The sequence below is a fragment of the Xenopus tropicalis genome, chromosome 3, assembly GCF_000004195.4.
Source record: "Xenopus tropicalis strain Nigerian chromosome 3, UCB_Xtro_10.0, whole genome shotgun sequence".
NCBI lineage: Eukaryota > Metazoa > Chordata > Amphibia > Anura > Pipidae > Xenopus > Xenopus tropicalis.
Window position 1 is genome coordinate 104,331,352 of NC_030679.2, and position 17,597 is coordinate 104,348,948.

At 36.9% G+C, this 17,597-nt stretch overlaps 1 protein-coding gene across 3 annotated transcripts in view; it reads right to left on the bottom strand.

Annotated features, from left to right (window-relative positions):
• Positions 1 to 17,568, bottom strand: part of fam227b (family with sequence similarity 227 member B) — a 133,696-nt gene extending 116,128 nt beyond the window's left edge. The window contains exons 1-9 of one of the 3 annotated variants that reach the window (XM_031899198.1): positions 17,372 to 17,568; positions 17,182 to 17,249; positions 16,020 to 16,160; positions 8,464 to 8,516; positions 5,372 to 5,597; positions 4,076 to 4,140; positions 3,934 to 3,978; positions 3,164 to 3,268; positions 988 to 1,086 (exon numbers count right to left, since the gene is read on the bottom strand). In XM_031899198.1, coding sequence (XP_031755058.1) covers positions 988 to 1,086; positions 3,164 to 3,268; positions 3,934 to 3,978; positions 4,076 to 4,140; positions 5,372 to 5,597; positions 8,464 to 8,514 — 591 coding nt within the window. In that variant the 5' untranslated portion in view covers positions 8,515 to 8,516; positions 16,020 to 16,160; positions 17,182 to 17,249; positions 17,372 to 17,568. The remainder of the gene's footprint in view (positions 1 to 987; positions 1,087 to 3,163; positions 3,269 to 3,933; positions 3,979 to 4,075; positions 4,141 to 5,371; positions 5,598 to 8,463; positions 8,517 to 16,019; positions 16,161 to 17,181; positions 17,250 to 17,371) is intronic. The other 2 variants (XM_012959482.3, XM_004912606.4) reach the window with 2 other exon arrangements.
• Between the last annotated feature and the right edge of the window lie 29 nt (positions 17,569 to 17,597).

Sequence of the window (17,597 nt, forward strand, 5' to 3'; positions counted from 1 at the left end):
ATATTAAAGGAGAATTAAAGGTAAAATGTAAGGTATATATAAATACAGCCATAAGCACTCACAGAAAAGCTGCACTGAGTTCGCTATCAAAAGAAACACAGGATTTCTTGTCTTCTTTTGTGTACATATGTTCTTTGTTATCAGACTTCCTCTCCTACAGGGCATTGGCAAGAACCTGTCCCATAAGAATTCACTCCCCCTCGTATAAGAATGTGTAATCTGAGCTTCCAGCAGCTAGAGCTGCAGCACGGAAGCTACTGAAAACAAACTAAAATGGCAGCTTCTCCTTTTAAAAAAAAAAACAAAATAAACATGCAGAGATACTAATAACAACCAATAATCAGTAATTAGCTTTTTTTAACCATCTGCAGGAAGGACAAAGAAAGAACATATTTACTTTGCTAAAACCTATTTGATATTTGTATACCCAAGGAGTCAATTATATTGTGTTTTAATAGCATTCTGGACCTATGAAAAGGGGTTCTGTGGCTCATAATGCTTTTTCTGCTGTTCTTTCTGTAATTTTATTTAGTAGTACAGGTATAGGACCCATTATCCAGAATGCTCGGGACCAAGGGTATTCCGGATAAGGGGTCTTTCCGTAATTTGGATCTCAATACCTTAAGTCTACTAAAAAATCAATAAAACATTAATTAAACCAAATAGGATTGTTTTGCATCCAATAAGGATTAATTATATCTTAGTTGGGATCAATTACAAGGTTCTGTTTTATTTCTACATAGAAAAAGGAAATCAGTTTTAAAATTCTGAATTATTTGATTAAAATGGAGTCTATGGGAGACGGGCATTCCGTAATTCGGAGCTTTCTGGATAACGGGTTTCCGGATAAGGGGTCCGATACCTGTACTGGATTTTAATAAACTTTACTTTGTACAACACAATCTTTGTTCCATTTAACAATGTACACAACATTTTGCAGCACATTTCAGTATTTATTACAAATGACATTGACTAGTAACAATTTACCTTAAATTGTTGACATAAAAACCACCAGAAAGAATCTTGAAGAACAGCTACTGAAGCTTCTGAAAGAAAAAACTTTTTCATCGCTTTTAAGTTGTCACCCTGTGGGCAAACATATTTATGTTAAAACTGTGATTACTTCAACAACACATGCTATACACTTACCAAAATATCAGAAGCTACTTTTCATTATTCTTTTTCATTGTATGTCAAAATTGCCTAAATGTTTTGACTTTTAAATTCTTATAAGAACCGAAAACAAAACAAAAACACATTTTATTTACAATGGTATTTCTAAGAAAATTGGAGAATGACTGCAGAGTTACCAGGAAAAAAAGATTAGCTAAGGAAACACATTTAAGATGTATAGGTTTGAAATCTATTATCTGTAAAGCTTGGGACTGGTGGTATATTTTTTTGTTTTGCATAATTTGCACTAGAGAGGATTCAAGGTCTTCAAACTCAAAAAATCATCCTTCTCGTTCAGCTGTTCTGTAACATACACTGCAGTGATTTCAGTTATTTTTCTGCCCACTTGTAAATTGGTTCTACCTTTTGCAGCAGGCAAATGTTACAGACCCAGTCAATAATATTCCTTTCCCCTTCTGCTTCCAGAGACTAGTAGAGGCAAAAAGAGAGTTGATATGAACTGCCCCAGTGTAGCCCATATGTCCTTGATTTCCAGCCTTCCTAAGACTCAGTCCACCCTTCATAAAGGTTTCTGTGTCCTGTGGTCTCTTAACTCAGGGAATATTTGTTCACCAAGACCCAGGTCAGCTTGCTTTAAAGGCTTGTAGCTTCAACTGCAGTGTCTAGAGGCACAGGGTTTACCAGATAGAATCATTTGTATTGTTAAAAGAAACAAGACATCCTCTTATCACAGATAATAGTTTGGGGATTTAGATTACTTTAGTTTCTTCAGGCTAGCCTGGAAAGACGTTTGAGAGTTAGACGACTGGTAATGACTGTCTCTGGCTTTTTAGAGTCTAAATGGGCTTTGCATCCTCTGGTGTTCAGATTCTTTAAGGCAACAATTCTGAACTCTATTTTGTGTCCTCAGGTAATCACAGAATATTATATCAGGGATGGTCCCTACCATCATTTGGAGGGGGTTTCATCATTCTGTGCTGGCAGAAGCATTTAGGCTTATTGGCAAGCTATGGAAGCTTCAGGAAGGTGGACAGATTGTTCACATTCCAGGAGAAGCAAGAAAAATATAAAGTGGATAGGGCTGTTCAATGTTTCCCAGGTTCTTTCTGCTATATCTTCAGTCGCAGCTCATTCAACCAGGGGTCAGGTTGCTTTATGGGCAGCTCAAGCAAATTATTTTAGGATCAGCATCATGGGCTCCCCCAAACACATTTGGGGGGCATTTACTGACTGTGTGATTTTTCTTTTTCTGATTTGGATTTTTAGTGACTTTTTCAAGATTTACTATGCAACAAAATGTCTAAAAAACCCAAGTCAGACAATTTGCCAGCTAAAACTTGCCAATATTGTGTAGAAGTCAATGGCAGATGTCCCTTTCCTGGAGAATTCTTCTTTTGCTTTAAAACTTTAGTGGCTTTGCATCTTTGACGCTGGTTTTGTGCAACAATTCGAAAAAGTTGAAGTTTTCAATTCGGGATCTTAGCTACTGTTCTTGCGCTTACTTTTTCAGTTCAGACTTTTTAGTAAATGTAAAACATTTGTGGACTCCAGTTTGCTCAAATTTTAAAATTAAAATGAGAAATGTTAGAATTTTAGTAAATGTGCCCCATTTGTGTCTCACTATGGTTTGGGTGTGCTGTTGTCAGGCCAAATCCAATTTGGAGGTGGAAGTGCCAATACTTTTTAATAAAAAAAACACTATTTTGCATAACATGATTGTTTCTATCTCATTACCCATCCAGTTGGCTCGGGAGATTGCAGTCTTCATGGTGAAAGGGAGGAGAGCTAATAAAAGAAAAGGGGTGGAGCTTCTTGTGATATTGAAAAAAAATAAGACTGATTGCAGGGAGAAGGGTATTCTAGGCACTATTTCAAACAATTTTAGAGGTAAAAAAGGTTTACTTATGCTTTAATTAAAATTCTTGGGGTAGTCTTATTAAATGTTTAACTTTTATCTAACATTTATGGATTTCTGCATAAATGTATTTCCCTAATGTACAAATATTAAAAGCAAAACAGTAAAACATACTTTTATATTTTGTGCTTTCGTAACAAGATTTAGTATCTGTGCAGCCTCCACACATCCTGGAAGTTTGATGCATTCATTGCTTTTGAAAATAGTTAATACACAGTTCTGCAAAGGAATACATTAAAGGTTAAAGATATGTGTTTGGGTCTAAAATAAAAATGCATTACAGCAGATGCATATTTACTCACCTTAATATCAATTATAGACATCTTTAAACACAGCAAGATTTTACAATTAAGTTAATATATTGCTGTATATTAGGCTCAACAACCTGGACACAAGAGCTAAGGGGTGCAAAATTACTCCCCTTTGTGATCATTAGCACAAGTTGGAGGCACCTGCCTCTCATGGATACATTGCTGCTCGATGCAGGCAGTACTGGACAGACAGGGGAATCACAAAGGTTCTCTGACACCAATGCTATTGGTGGGGCAGGATACAAAGATCAAAAACTATGCACCCCTTATCAGCCATATACAATAAGCAGTTCCTGTGTTACTAGGATCATCTGGACAACTGAATGAGATTCATGCAGATTAATGGGGCAGGTCACCTTAAAATGGAGTTTTAGTATGATGTAGACAGCAGTATTCTAAAACTAATCTGCAATAAGTTATTTTTTTTTCCTTTTAAATAGTTACTTTCTTGTTCTGTCAGAATGTAAAACCAGAAGGAGAGGTTCTAAAATGATGAATCCTCGTATCTATTTGCATTGTCTGTCATATCTATACAAAATGACTACCGTATAAAAAAAAAAAAATCACATTTACCTCAACATTTCTTTCCTTTTCTTTATCACTAATACCTTTCAGCACCTAAAATCAGATTTTAACAAATTATTAATAATTCTTAGAAAATAAAAAATATATATACTTTTTATGTAAGATTTATATGATATTCATCATACTGCACCTGTGTTTCGCCTTTTTTGGTCTTTGTTTCACAAACGCCTGGAATATCAATTTCAGTAAGAAATGCTTGAATAGAAAAAAAAAGGTTAATGTTTTTTGAGTATTTACTTTTATACCTTTTATGCACCCTACCCTGTATGTCTACTCCTAAAAGCACATACATTACTATCAGTTCACTTGATAGTGTACTTTTAAAGGTGAAAATCCTAAAAAAAACTTCTAAAAAAAAAAATTCAAAATTCTCATAGAAAATACCTTTGATTCGTAAGAGCAAACTTTAAAGAATTCAACAGTATATTGCACCCATTAATATCCTTCTTAAGGACTGGAGGCCAAAACTGCCCTGCATACTCAAGGTGAGGCCTTACCAGAGACCTATAAATAGGCTAAATTATGTTTTATTTGCTGTAATATTCACAGAATGACACGGTTTAGAATTATACACCTTTTTATTAATGATGAGCGAATTTTTTCGCCAGGCATGGATTCGCAGCGAATTTCTGCATTTTGCCATTGGTGAATTGTTTCACAAACCTTCCGTGAAAATTCCCTGCGGAAAAAAACATTGCACGGAATTTTTTGTTGTTGCACGTCAAATTGGGCGCAGTCATGACAAAAAAATTATATGCGGGCGACAAAAAAAAATTGCGCAACAAATGCGTTTCACAAATTTTCTTGCCGCTTTGTGAATTTTATGGCGAAGTGAAACGGGACAGATTCGCTCATCACTACTTGTTATCTACAAAAATGCCCAGATCCTTCTCAATTAAGGACACCTCACACATTCATTACCATTTAATGTATAACTTGCATTTATATTATTTCTATCAAAGAGAATAACTTTGCACTTATCAACACTGCACCCAATTTTCTAGTTTGCTGCTCCGTTTACCAATTTTGTCAAATCACTTTGCAAAGTGGCAGCATACTGCATGGAACTTATATTTTTACACAATTTAGTATCATCAGCAAAACTAGGCAATAAACTAGTCAAGTTCTGTTATGCATAAAACTATGCTGGCATAGGGGTATATTTATCATGCCATGTAAAAAGTGGAGTGAAGCATTACCGGTGATGTTGCTCAGGACAACCAATCAGCAATTAGATTTCAACAGAAAACCAAAGCAAAGCATTTGATTGGCTGCTATGAGCTCAATCATAGTAAGTGCTAGCTTACACCTATTATTTGCAGTTTACATCTGCTCCTCCATCTATAAACAAGTCCTTATTTGTTTTCTCCACAATAATACCAATAATAGGTTGCTCATAATAACTATTTATAATAAAGTTACATACTTTCAGCTAGTGGGTGCAGATCATCTTCTGAACTCGGCAAGATTTTGCAGACATATTTTTCCAAAAGAAACGCTTGCTCAGCAACCCTGGCCTCCAAATCTTCAAAGGTTTTGGTTTCCAGAGGCGCATTTTTAAGAAAATCTTCATTTAGAGAATCTAATGTATAGATGGTGCTTAAAAGGTCTTCTCCTTTATTTGATTCTATAGGATTTTCTGGCCAATCTTTCTACAGTACAAAATAAACAAGTAACTAAAATAAATAAATAAAAAGAGAAGCAAAAATGTAAATGATTATATTTAGAGTACAGGTACGGGACCTGTTATTCAGAATGCTCGTGACCAGGGGTTTTCTGGATAAGGGATCTTTCTATAATTTGGATCTCCATAACTTAAATCTGTTAAAAACCATTTAAATATTGAATAAATGCAATAGGCTTTTTTTGCCTCCAGTAAGGATTAATTATATCTTGGGATATAGTACAAAGTTCTGTTTTATAATTACAGAGAAAAAGGGAATAATTTTTAAAAATTTGAATTATTTGCTTATAATGGAGTCTATGAGAGATGGCCTTTCCGTAATTCGGAACTTTCTGGATAACAGGTTTCCAGATAAGGGATCCCATACCTGTAGTCTTATTGATTTAAACTAAGATCAAAATGTATTTCTAATAATACCTCATCTTGACTATTTGAACTCTGGCTTTCCACTTGCAGTATACTGTGTATTCTGTATTAATGATGTTGCCCACCTCATCTATACCTCTGCCTTTCACATTTCTTAAATTCTAATTACTCCCATGCAAGTACTCTTAGTACTCTTGCCTAATTTTACTCTTCTTAATACCAGCAGCTGGGGACACTTCCTAAACTCTTTGCTGTTACTATTGTAATATTTTTAAAGTTCTTGGTCTATTTTCTGACAATTTTTGAACTTTGCCTGCCATGATCTGTGTCTGAACCTTGACCATGAAAACTGTATTAACCCATGTCTATGAAGATGTATTAACCCTTTGTACCTCGCTATGAGACTCTGTCCTATGTCCTATCTGCTCATGCTTGTCTTGCCCATTCTTCCTGTTACCCATTAACTGGGTCAGTCTCTACTGTCAAATCTAGAAGCCAGTCGCTGCAAAACTACAAGATTACCCACTGGAATGCCAAATGATGTTCTAACATAGGGAGGCACATTTACTGTTGCTTAAGTGATAAAGAAACCGCGTGTGAATTTCTGACCTCACTTAAAGGAAAAAGAAAGTCAAAGTCACTTGGGGGTGCCAAAATGTCAGGCACCCCCAAGTGACTTTGACCACCTACCTTTTACCCCGGGCTGGTGCCCCTGTGAGGAGAGAACAGCACCAGCCCGGGGTAGCTGCCGGCGCTTACTTCTTCCTGACTCGCTGCGCGCGCATGCGCAGTAGAGTGAAAAGCCGAACTTAAACATTAAAGTCAGCTTTTCACTCTACTGCGCATGCGCCCACCGCTGGCATTTCAGCAACGGAAGCAGGAAGAAGGAAGTGATCCGCTCCAGGTGCCCCGGGCTGGTGCTGTTTTCTCCTAACAGGGGCACCAGCCCGGGGTACAAGGTTAGCGGTTAAAGTCACTTGGGGGTGCCTAACATTTTGGCACCCCCAAGTGATTTTGCCTTTCGTTTTCCTTTAAGGTTTCTGTAATCAATTACTTCTGTTTGCTGCTGACTGGATTAAAAAAGAAAAAAAATTTTCTTCTACAAGTGGGGTTTTAATAAAAATAAATTGCTTGCCACCTAAAACCTGGCAAGCTTTAATTTTTCTTAAAACCCTGATTGTGGAAAAACGCCAATTTTTCTTCTTTAAAAATACGGTTTGCAGCAAGCAGAAATAACTGGAATTTTTCTGCCCTTGAAACTCATATACATATTTATGGTATTTTTTCCGAAAAAAATATCAAGTTTATTGTCGGAAAATCACTATTTTTTTCAAGCTGAAAAATTCTAGAAATTTGTTAAATTTGAATGGCTGTTTATTTCATGAATCCTTGTTATTTTTCCCAAACAGGAAGTGCTCCAGCTGCCATTTTAGGAGCATTGGCACTCATTCTTGGAAAACAATAATGTGTTTATGTTTCACTTGAAACTGGGTGAAATAGAAAATTCTAAGCTTTCATAGGACTCAATGGTTCTCGGAAGCTCAAACCTGGCATACTTTTTGTCAATCTAAAAAAGTCACATTAAGTTTTATCAACCTTGAACATGTGTTTCTTTCTCAAATGTTTCGAGAAAAAAAAAAAACCAATCGTATACTGCCAAAAAAACACATATGTAAATTTCGTAAAAAACCAAAACATAAATTAAAATCAAACAGAAAATTCTAACTTTTCTCATAAAACCTTAGAAAATTGGCCCTTAAATGTGCCCCAAAGTCCCAAAGGGCCCCCACCCCAGTTGTGCACCCAGTTTTTTACACTTGTTTCTTACAACTCTGGGCAGCACACCTCCCCCGACATGCTTGCGTTTTATTTTCCAAGTGGTGCAAGTTCAAGGCAGGGGGCTGACCAGGGCCGCCAGGGCCCAACGGGTCTTTTCCTGGTGTCCCACAGGCCCAGTCCAACCCTGGTATTGCTGTTCTACATGACATGTGGAACAGTACAACCTTAATGCAGCTTACAGCCAGACAATAAACTTTGTTGCATAAGTGGCAATACATTTTTATGGGTAATACCAGAGACTTCAGACATAGCGGATTTTATACTCTTTTTAGTTTGTATTGTTTGCTCTATTTATTTTTGCAATTCTCCCTTAAGGTAACCATAAATATAAATTACTTTTTTTTTCCATCTAAATGGCATACATTATAATATCTTTAAGTGAAGAACATCCCAAAAAGCAAGAGAAACACTTAAACTGGCTTTTTAACTGCCTCAATAATGAATACAGTTTATATTATCTTGATTTTGAAAGCGGAACAAAATTTTACAAGTACTTTCTACATCCTGCAGTAAGACATTTTCTACTTTTAATTTGTTTATCCAGATATATACATTTTAGTTCCCACTGTGGTTCTACTAAAAGCTACTCGTTTTTTTCCAGATCCAGATTAAAAAGTTATATAACATACCAAATGTTGTAATTCCAGGAATTCTTCAACTGTAGATGGTATTTTGTGCATTTCTACAAGGAAGCATATAGAGAACTGAGATGAATTTTGTACCAACACATAATTGTATATTAAAAATAATTTGTAACTATTCATTTCTGTTTCATCCTCTAAAATTTTTTTTTAACTATAAGCTTCACATAAATAGAAATGCAATACAGATATGGGATCCGTTATCCGGAAACCCATCATCCACAAAGTTCCAAATTACGGAAAGGTCGTCTCCCATAGACTCCATTATCAGCAATAATTCTAATTTTTGAAAATCATTTCCTTTTTCTCTGTAATAATAAAACAGTACCTTGTACTTGATCCCAACTAAGATATAATCAATCCGTATTGGAGGCAAAACAATCCTATTGGGTTTATTCAATATTTAAATAATTTTTTAGCAGACTTAAGATATGGAGATCCAAATTACAGAAAGATCCCTTATCCAGAAAACCCCAGGTCCCAAGCAGTCTGGATAATAGGTCCCATACCTGTATTTGTTTACCTATATAAGATGGGCACATTAAGATCCACACCTGTTAGTCAGTGTTTTAAAATCTCATTCATAAATTAAAAACAGAATAACTAAAAGTACTCCTTTTATTGTTACTACATAGTAAATATAAGGTTTGATTCAAGAAATTAAAAGGCAATACAATTAAGGCTAATGGCACTTGGGGATGAGGTTTTTATTTCTGCACTTAAATCTGCACACACGCCTCCGCAGTGCCAAAATTAGAGCATATGCACATAGAAGACAATGAGTGCGAATCGGCTTTTCTCTGCCTGTGTACAAAATGTAGGAGGAGGAAGTGGGTACCCAGCCCCATCTGTTATTGGCCTTAACACTAGCAAAGAGTATGTAAACTTTTAAACCACAGGAAACAAGATATGGGTAATAAAAGCTGAAATAAATAATAGCCGCTGAGCTATTACTTTGAAGCTATTATGATATCATGCACAAATAAAGTAGTTACCCTGTTTGACTTTACACAGCCATTGTATGGTAAAACGATCAGGGTGAAGTTTCTACTTTGTTCTATGTTTCTACTCTATGCACAGAAAAAGGTTCTGTGACCAGTCCATTTTATATTTATGAAGGGCATGCAAACACAAAATAACAAACCCAGTGTAGTGATAGCCTACACTTCCCCCTAGCAAACCACCTGTTTTTTGTTTTTTTTTTTTGCAGCATCCCCCTTAGGCCTTCCAAAACTCCACTCTTACCACCATGGTAGACATTTGTTTCCTGCATATATCGCTTACATCATTGATGATGTATGTTTTATCATTTCATTGAAGTTTTATATGCACATGCTGATAAAAGGTAAGTTCTGCACATGTAACAAACCGCAAGCAACAACGTTATGAGGCAGGGGGAAAAAAAATTTGCTCATCCATCTCATTTAAATTTGAGTAAATGTGAAATGTGCAGTTATATAAGCATGTCAGTTTGCCTAGGTCAGTCTGTAAAACTGCTGCCAAATGAGGCACTGACCACATACAAACATTTCAATTGTGCCACCATTAGCAACTGAATCTTCTCCAAACATCAAAGAACAACTCTATTTCCATCCATTATGTCTCCTTGGTTTGGGCATCTGGATCGACTTAGAGCAGAGGTAAAGCTGTCAAGCTTGCGTATCATCACCCATGGAGATGGGAGGACGGTTTACTTAAGTCACTCAGCAAAGTTTGGCAGATTTTCTCTATCTGTCTTGTCATGCAGAATTAACCCCTTAGAGGTAATAGGGGCCTTCAAAATCCATTTCCATGTGTCACAAAGCCCTGAGGCAAAGAATTTACTTCTCCAAACTTTTTTTTAAAAAAAAACAGGCACACTTTTATTATAAATATGTAACGTTCTGGGTTATTAAGGTACTGTTATGTACTATGATTTCCAAGAAACTGGCATTTGAATTATGCATGAAATCCCAAGAAAAATATGCATATATACTGGGAGACAGCCAATAAATAATTACATTGCTTACATATATAATTATTAAGCAGTACATCTGAAACTGTGGTTTACAAAAAATGTGTGACTTCAAAGGTCTTTTTAAGCAATAAATATAAAATGGTGTTTCCAGATGTACCACCATTTAAACTTTAGTATTAAATTATTGCAGTGAAAACAATTTAACATATACAACATACAACACATGGTGATATTTGACAATTTGTTTTCTTGTACAAGTGTTGGGTGCACGACCTACATATAAAAAAAATGCCAACTCATTTCCCTTATAAAATATATATTTTATTATAACTCCAAAATGCTGAGCCAGTTTTTTTTGCCAAGACTGGGTTTCTCTGTTTTAAAGGGCAACTGTCATTTGGACAGTGGATGTTTAATAATTCTTTTTTGAGAAATAGGTTTTATCATTGTAAATGGTTTATATAGTGTGTTCCTTCAACCTGACATTTCTCCCCTAATGCAAACAACTCAGCCATTCTGTTTATCAGTGGTGCATTGCAACTAACTGACTCATCCTGGAATCTGCTGGTTAGACCAGGTGAAATCTGTCAGCAACTCAGCATGAGGGTGTATTTTTGCAGCCGGGAAAAAAGAAGACAATCGAACAAACAAGTCATTAAACAAACAAACAATTGTAAGAAAATAAAAGTAAAGTCTATATGTGAAAAGTATTTATTAAATTAATGGTATAAAAAGAACACAGTTCCTCTTTAATTATAAAAATAACAAAAAGAAGGATGTACTGCACTTTTTAAATAAAGTTCAAGGTAAAGATAATATGCTACCATTTTTAATAGCAATATAGCAAACAAAGCAACTGAAAAATTTCCATATACAGGTCCCCTATGCGTTTTTATATATACGCCGCCAATCTCTCCAGCTAAACTTATTTGCTATTTTCAACACAGAGTCCACTCGCTGATCAGGCAGTTTTGGGCCAACAAAACACTTCTGTGGGTTGTCACAGCCCTCCCAGCTTGTGACAACACCTGAGCCCAGCCCCTTTGGCATCCCCTTTCCTGGTTGTCTGTCACATTTATACACTCGTGCCTGTCGCTAGGGTAGGTTTGGGTAGGTTTTTGACCCTTGCTTTCTTAGTTCTTGGGTATTTATAATTTTTTTTTTTACATTTTCTAAAGCATGAAAGCAGACAAAGAAAATATCTCCTGATATAATATCTTCTGATTGGAATTGATTATTGCCACTGGCATTCACATGGTATAAGGATCTCCGGCACCATGTAGCACCTGATGTACCCCACCTTGCATGGCTCAGTGACGTCCAAGCTAGAGGGCATTCAAGGGGACTCCCTCCCATATACCAGCCCACCACCCACCCTTTCTGACGTGCAGCCCCACAAATCTTGTTCGTTGTGCCTGTTTTTTGCACTGTGCAACACAGCAGACTATGAGGTCCAGGTCCCCCTGTTGCCCAGAACCCCTCCCCGGGGCCATGGGGTCTGCTGTATAGGTAGTTTGGCCACTGGTCACACACCCTTCTTAATTTCTTTATGAATCACATATTTAAAACATAGTTTGTTTTTTTTACCTCTTCCCATTTTTGCTTGTCTGGTTGCTTTAATGCACGCTCACCTGGCCTCCTTGTATATAATAAATGCTTTTCTTACCAGTCTCAATGTTATTGTTTCTGCTAAACCATTAAGGCTTTGCGTCTCTTTCTAAGGGATATATATATATATATATATATATATATATATATATATATATATATATATAGTCCAAATTAGATGCTGCACTCACAGGACTTAGTAGAAATAAAGAAAAATTTATTTGATGGAAACACATCAAACTAACGTTTTGGCCGTATCCACAGCCTTTCTCAAAGGCTGTGGATACGGCCAAAACGTTAGTTTGACGTGTTTCTATCAAATCAATTTTTCTTTATTTCTACTAAGTCCTGTGAGTGCAGCATCTAATTTGGACTGTGCTACATTTCATCATACTGCACCCAGGCATACTTTGACCTGGATAAACGTGAGTGCCTACTTGCATGCATTCTTTCCTATATATATATATATATATATATATATATATATATATATATATATATATATATATATATATATATATAAAATACATTCTATTTACCTTCTGTGTAAAATTCTGAAAGGAATGTAAAAAATTAATATGCTGTGGAGATGCCCTGCCAAAGTTTGAATGTCTAAAATGAAGAAGATGATTTATCATAGCCCTGTAAATTCTCCCCAGTGGTACCATTCATTACTAGTTAGTAAAGCTTTACTGAGTCTTTAAGCTTTAACACTTTTTTCTTTCAAACATACATAATAAAAATAACTGTTGAAACCTTTTTTAGCATGCATGTTTGGAGAACAAGGATTCTGAAAGGTGATTGTTCTTAAGATTACTTCTGAAAAAACTGCCAATAAACTAGCAAAATCCAAGATGGCTGGGGGTCCCCTACCAGGCAGCCCATGCTCCAAACAAAATTTACACAATTTACCTCACAAAATAATCTAGTTTAGATGCCCACTTCCTAAAATTGAAGGATTATTTTCAAGAAGACTTAAAAACAGCAATGGCCACTTAGATCAACAATCTTAAAACAATTTACAGGGGCCTACAATGAACTGCAACACCGATCAAAATCACTACAAGTGTTAACTCAGCCGGGGTAAGTAACAGGTGTGGGCAATATAAAAATCACACCTGAAAGCAGATAAAAAGGAGAGAAGTTAACTTAGTCTTTGCATTGTGTGTCTGTGTGTGCCACACTAAGCATGGACAACAGAAAGAGGAGAAGAGAACTGAGGACTTGAGAACCAAAATTGTGGAAAATATCAACAATCTCAAGGTTACAAGTCCATCTCCAGAGATCTAGATTTGCCTTTGTCCACAGTGCGCAACATTATCAAGAAGTTTGCAACCCATGGCACTGTAGCTAATCTTCCTGGGCGTGGACAGAAGAGAAAAATTGATGAAAGGTTGCAACGCAGGATAGTCTGGATGGTGGATAAGCAGCCCCAAACAAGTTCCAAAGAAATTCAAGCTGTCCTGCAGGCTCAGGGAGCATCAGTGTCAGCGCGAACTATTCATCGACATTTAAATGAAATTAAATGCTTTGGCAGGAGACCCAAGGGGGCCCCACTGCTGACATAAAAAAGCAAGACTACAGTTTGCCAAAATGTACTTGAGTAAGCAAGTATCCTTCTGGGAAAATGTCTTCTGGACAGATGAGACCAAGCTTTTTGGTAAAGCACATCGTTCTACTGTTTACCAAAAACGGAATGAGGCCTACAAAGAAAAGAACACAGTACCTACAGTGAAATATGGTGGAGGTTCAATGATGTTTTGGGGTTGTTTTTGCTGGGTTCGTTGAATGTGCGCAAGGCACCATGAAATCTGAGGATTACCAAAGGATTTTGGGTTGCACTGTAGAGCCCAGTGTCAGAAAGCAGGGTTTGGGTCCGAAATCTTGGGTCTTCCAGCAGGACAATGACCCCAATCATATGTCAAAAAGCACCCAGAAATGGATGGCAACAAAGCGTTGGAGAGTTCTGAAGTGACCAGAAATGAGTCCAGATCTAAATCCCATTGAACATCTGTGGAGAGATCTTAAAATTGCTGTTGGGAAAAGGCACCCTTCCAATAAGAGAGACCTGGCGCAGTTTGCAAAGGAAGAGTGGTCCAAAATTCCCGGTGAGAGGTGTAAGAAGCTTATTGATGGTTATAGGAAGCAACTGATTTCAGTTATTCTTTCCAAAGGGTGTGCAACCAAATATTAAGTTAAGGGTGCCAATAATTTTGTCCAGCCCATTTTTGGAATTTTGTGTGACATTATGTCCAATTTGCTTTTTTTCCTCCCTTTTTTGTTCTATTCCAAAACACACAAAGGGAATAAACATGTGTATAGAAAAACATGTGTTACTGCAATATTTTTCTGTGAGAAATACTTGATTTTCTGGAAAAATTTCTGGGGTGCCAACAATTTGGGCCATGACTGTATAAACTAGGGATGGATCCAACGGTGGACCCGGAAACGCTAACAAGCAAGTGATGCAGTCATTCAAATTTATTGAAAACCAAATTGCTTTATCGTATCTACCGTATATACTCGAGTATAAGCAGAGTTTTTCAGCACCTCTGACTGTGTGCTCTTCTGCGCACCGCAGTGGCGTCGGGGCGCGTGATGTCACTTCCGCCCCGACGCCACTGTGGTGCGCAGAAGAGCGCACAGTCAGCAGGATAATGCTTAGCGGTTCTGGGAAGCTGGCATAGAAAGAGAGCGGGACTGAGGGAAGACGCGAGTGCCAGTATGTAAGACTATCTTTTTTCTTTAAATTGCTCTTTAGATTGCTCATATTCTCTCAGCACTGCACTTCCCTAGAAAAGTGGCTGCTTAATTAGTATCAGCGGTGCTGTGCCCTGTGACGCAATTCCTTCTTGCCCCACCGCTCACTCTGCGGGAGATTCTAAACCAGAGGGAGAGGCCATAGCCATTTGCATTGATGGGCAGGGATTGAAACTACACCTGGGTGCTGCCACATTGCTCTATATACACATACACCAATTCATGTGGCATACCTTGTATACTGGGGCAAGCACACCCTTAGTGAGAGTGGGGAGTTACACTTATCAGCAATGTCTTCTGAGACCTTGCATCCTGAAATCATACAGCTCAAGTCTCAGGTGATCAGCATCTTAATTTCTTAAGTGAGTAGGGGGATACATGAGTAACTGTGAACCTCCTGGTAGTTAACTGGCTGCACAATTCAGGGGATGGTGAAGGTAGTGCTAATGTTTGTGGAATAAAACTTTAAAGAATCAAGTGTTTTTTTAAATATCCTATTTTTAGCATATGTGCCATTGGTCTTCATTTTTTTTATTTATTTATTTTTTAATTATTTGCTGCCCTCTTCTGCCTCTTTATGTTTTCAGGCAGCCAAAAAACTATTGCTCCGAGAAGCTATTGTTACTCAGTACCATATCTCACCTGGCTCTCTATTATTACCTATAATTAGTTTACATAATTTCTTTCTGCTAAAAACATTTAAACGTTAAATAAACTATAGAAGTACTGGGGGTCTAGTTCTCCTTTAAAAAGTATAAGACCGAGGCAATAAAAATGTATTCAAAACAAGTAGCACCTTGACAAGTATTTTGCTTATCACAGCGCCCAACACTTTGTTACATTGGAGAAGGACAGAGAAAATCTCCCAGCCCCTTATAGAAAAGCATGTTGACAAAATGCTTAGTATTGCTGCCTTGCTGAACTTGTGTATTTCCTCTCACTGCATTAACACACAGGAAGGTTATCTCTTGACCAAACTGAACATAGTGTTTGTAAATGCAACAGGGCCCTTAGATTTCAGGGTCCACTTGGGCAAAGACTGATGAGAATGATGTATGCTGAATTGTATTATTTTTTTTCTTTATATAGAGCTGACATATTCTGCAGAGCTGTGCAAAGATTAAAAGTAATAAAATCTCCCCTGGCCCATGGTCAAAGTGGCAAAAAAAAAAGAAATTATTATATGCTGTAAACAAAACAAACAAAAAACTTCACTTACTCTGCTTAGAAACTGCGAACCTGCTACAGCAACCCCAGTCCAGTCTTTTTGAAGATTTGCAGCGCCTCTTTAATGTTCCGAGATGAAAGTTTTCTTATACACAGGGCTCATGTGTTCGTGAAATGGCTAGATGAGCATATACTGCAAAGGGACAAAACATAATGTCATGATCAAAACAGCAGCGCCAGCATCTTTCACATTTTCCACTTATAAATGAAACTAAAAGCATTTCTTAACAAAGAAAGCTTTTGCATTTATCCAAAAGAGTTCAACACCAATACAAAATCAATATTATAAATTTGAATCTATTTTGGCAACTGGTGCTGGCCCATTGGTAAACCAAGGGGCTGATTCATCAAAGTACAAGTTCAAATCGCGAAATGGGTAAAATTCAGATTAGATCCGAAAATTTCTGATTATCGCAAATGTCACAAAAATGCTTACAAAAAAATTGTATTAGTCACGATAATATCGTATTGGTGATGCGAAAGTCACTAAATTTTCGTATCTGAGTGATCGTAAACGTCGGGAAAACCTTTCTGACTTTGATCCTTCTGTGCATGTTTTTGGAAGCCTCCCATAGCACTCTGCAGCTCCAACCTGGCCAAAGGAAAGTCACGATAACGAAGCCTTAATGAATCCGAAACTTTCGTACTCGACGTGACAACATGATTTTGTTGCGCTTTTTATCGCAAAGTACGAAAAAGTTGCGCAAAATTAACGAAAATGTTGTAAAAAAACATGCACAGTGAGAAAACTTTGAAAAAATACAATTTGTTTTGTACTTTGATAAATGGGCCCCCTAAAGGTTGTTATATACAAGCTTTCCTCCACTGTCTATGTTGTGAATTATCTCTCCCATGCTTGTACAAAACACTGGAACATTATGGAAGCCTAAAACTTCAAAAATACTTTTTCCTAAATCAGCCTCTTTTGTCCCTAACGTGTGAAAAATCTGTACAAAAAATAATGGGACTTTTAGATGCCAGAGTAAAAAAAACAAAAAACTTTATTTTGCCTGATCCTAATTTGCACAAAAACACTTTCCTTTTTGATTACATTTGTAGCAAAGATTTTAAAAACATCAAGTACTGTTTGCAAACAGGAAAAAAGTCTTCCTCTGTGACAAGTCTGAGCTTTTGTAGCTGCAGTTTAGACTCACATGGTGGCAGATATTGCAGGTAACCACCAGGATTTTTTTTTCTTTTATACCTCTGGCACAAAAAGGAGCTGTTAGCATAAAACAAAAATGAATTAACTACTTCTGAGCAAACATTGAGAGCTAAGGCTCCGAGGGAAACTATTACTAGTAACCACCAATAAAAAAACATAGTATGAAGGAAAACAATTACTTAGTTTTGCTCAAATGTTTAAGTGGAGACCTGGGTGTCAGCGAGCACCACGAACAAAACAAAGTGTGTTTTCTTTCTTAATTTGTTCCCTGACAAAAGCAGAAGCTGCGAGTACATTAAAAAAAATAAAATAAATAAAATTCTGAACCAACGCCGACTGCATAAAATTCTCCTCGTTGACTACCGCAGCTTCTGTTTCCCTGGCAACAAAGCCCTCCCACTTTTC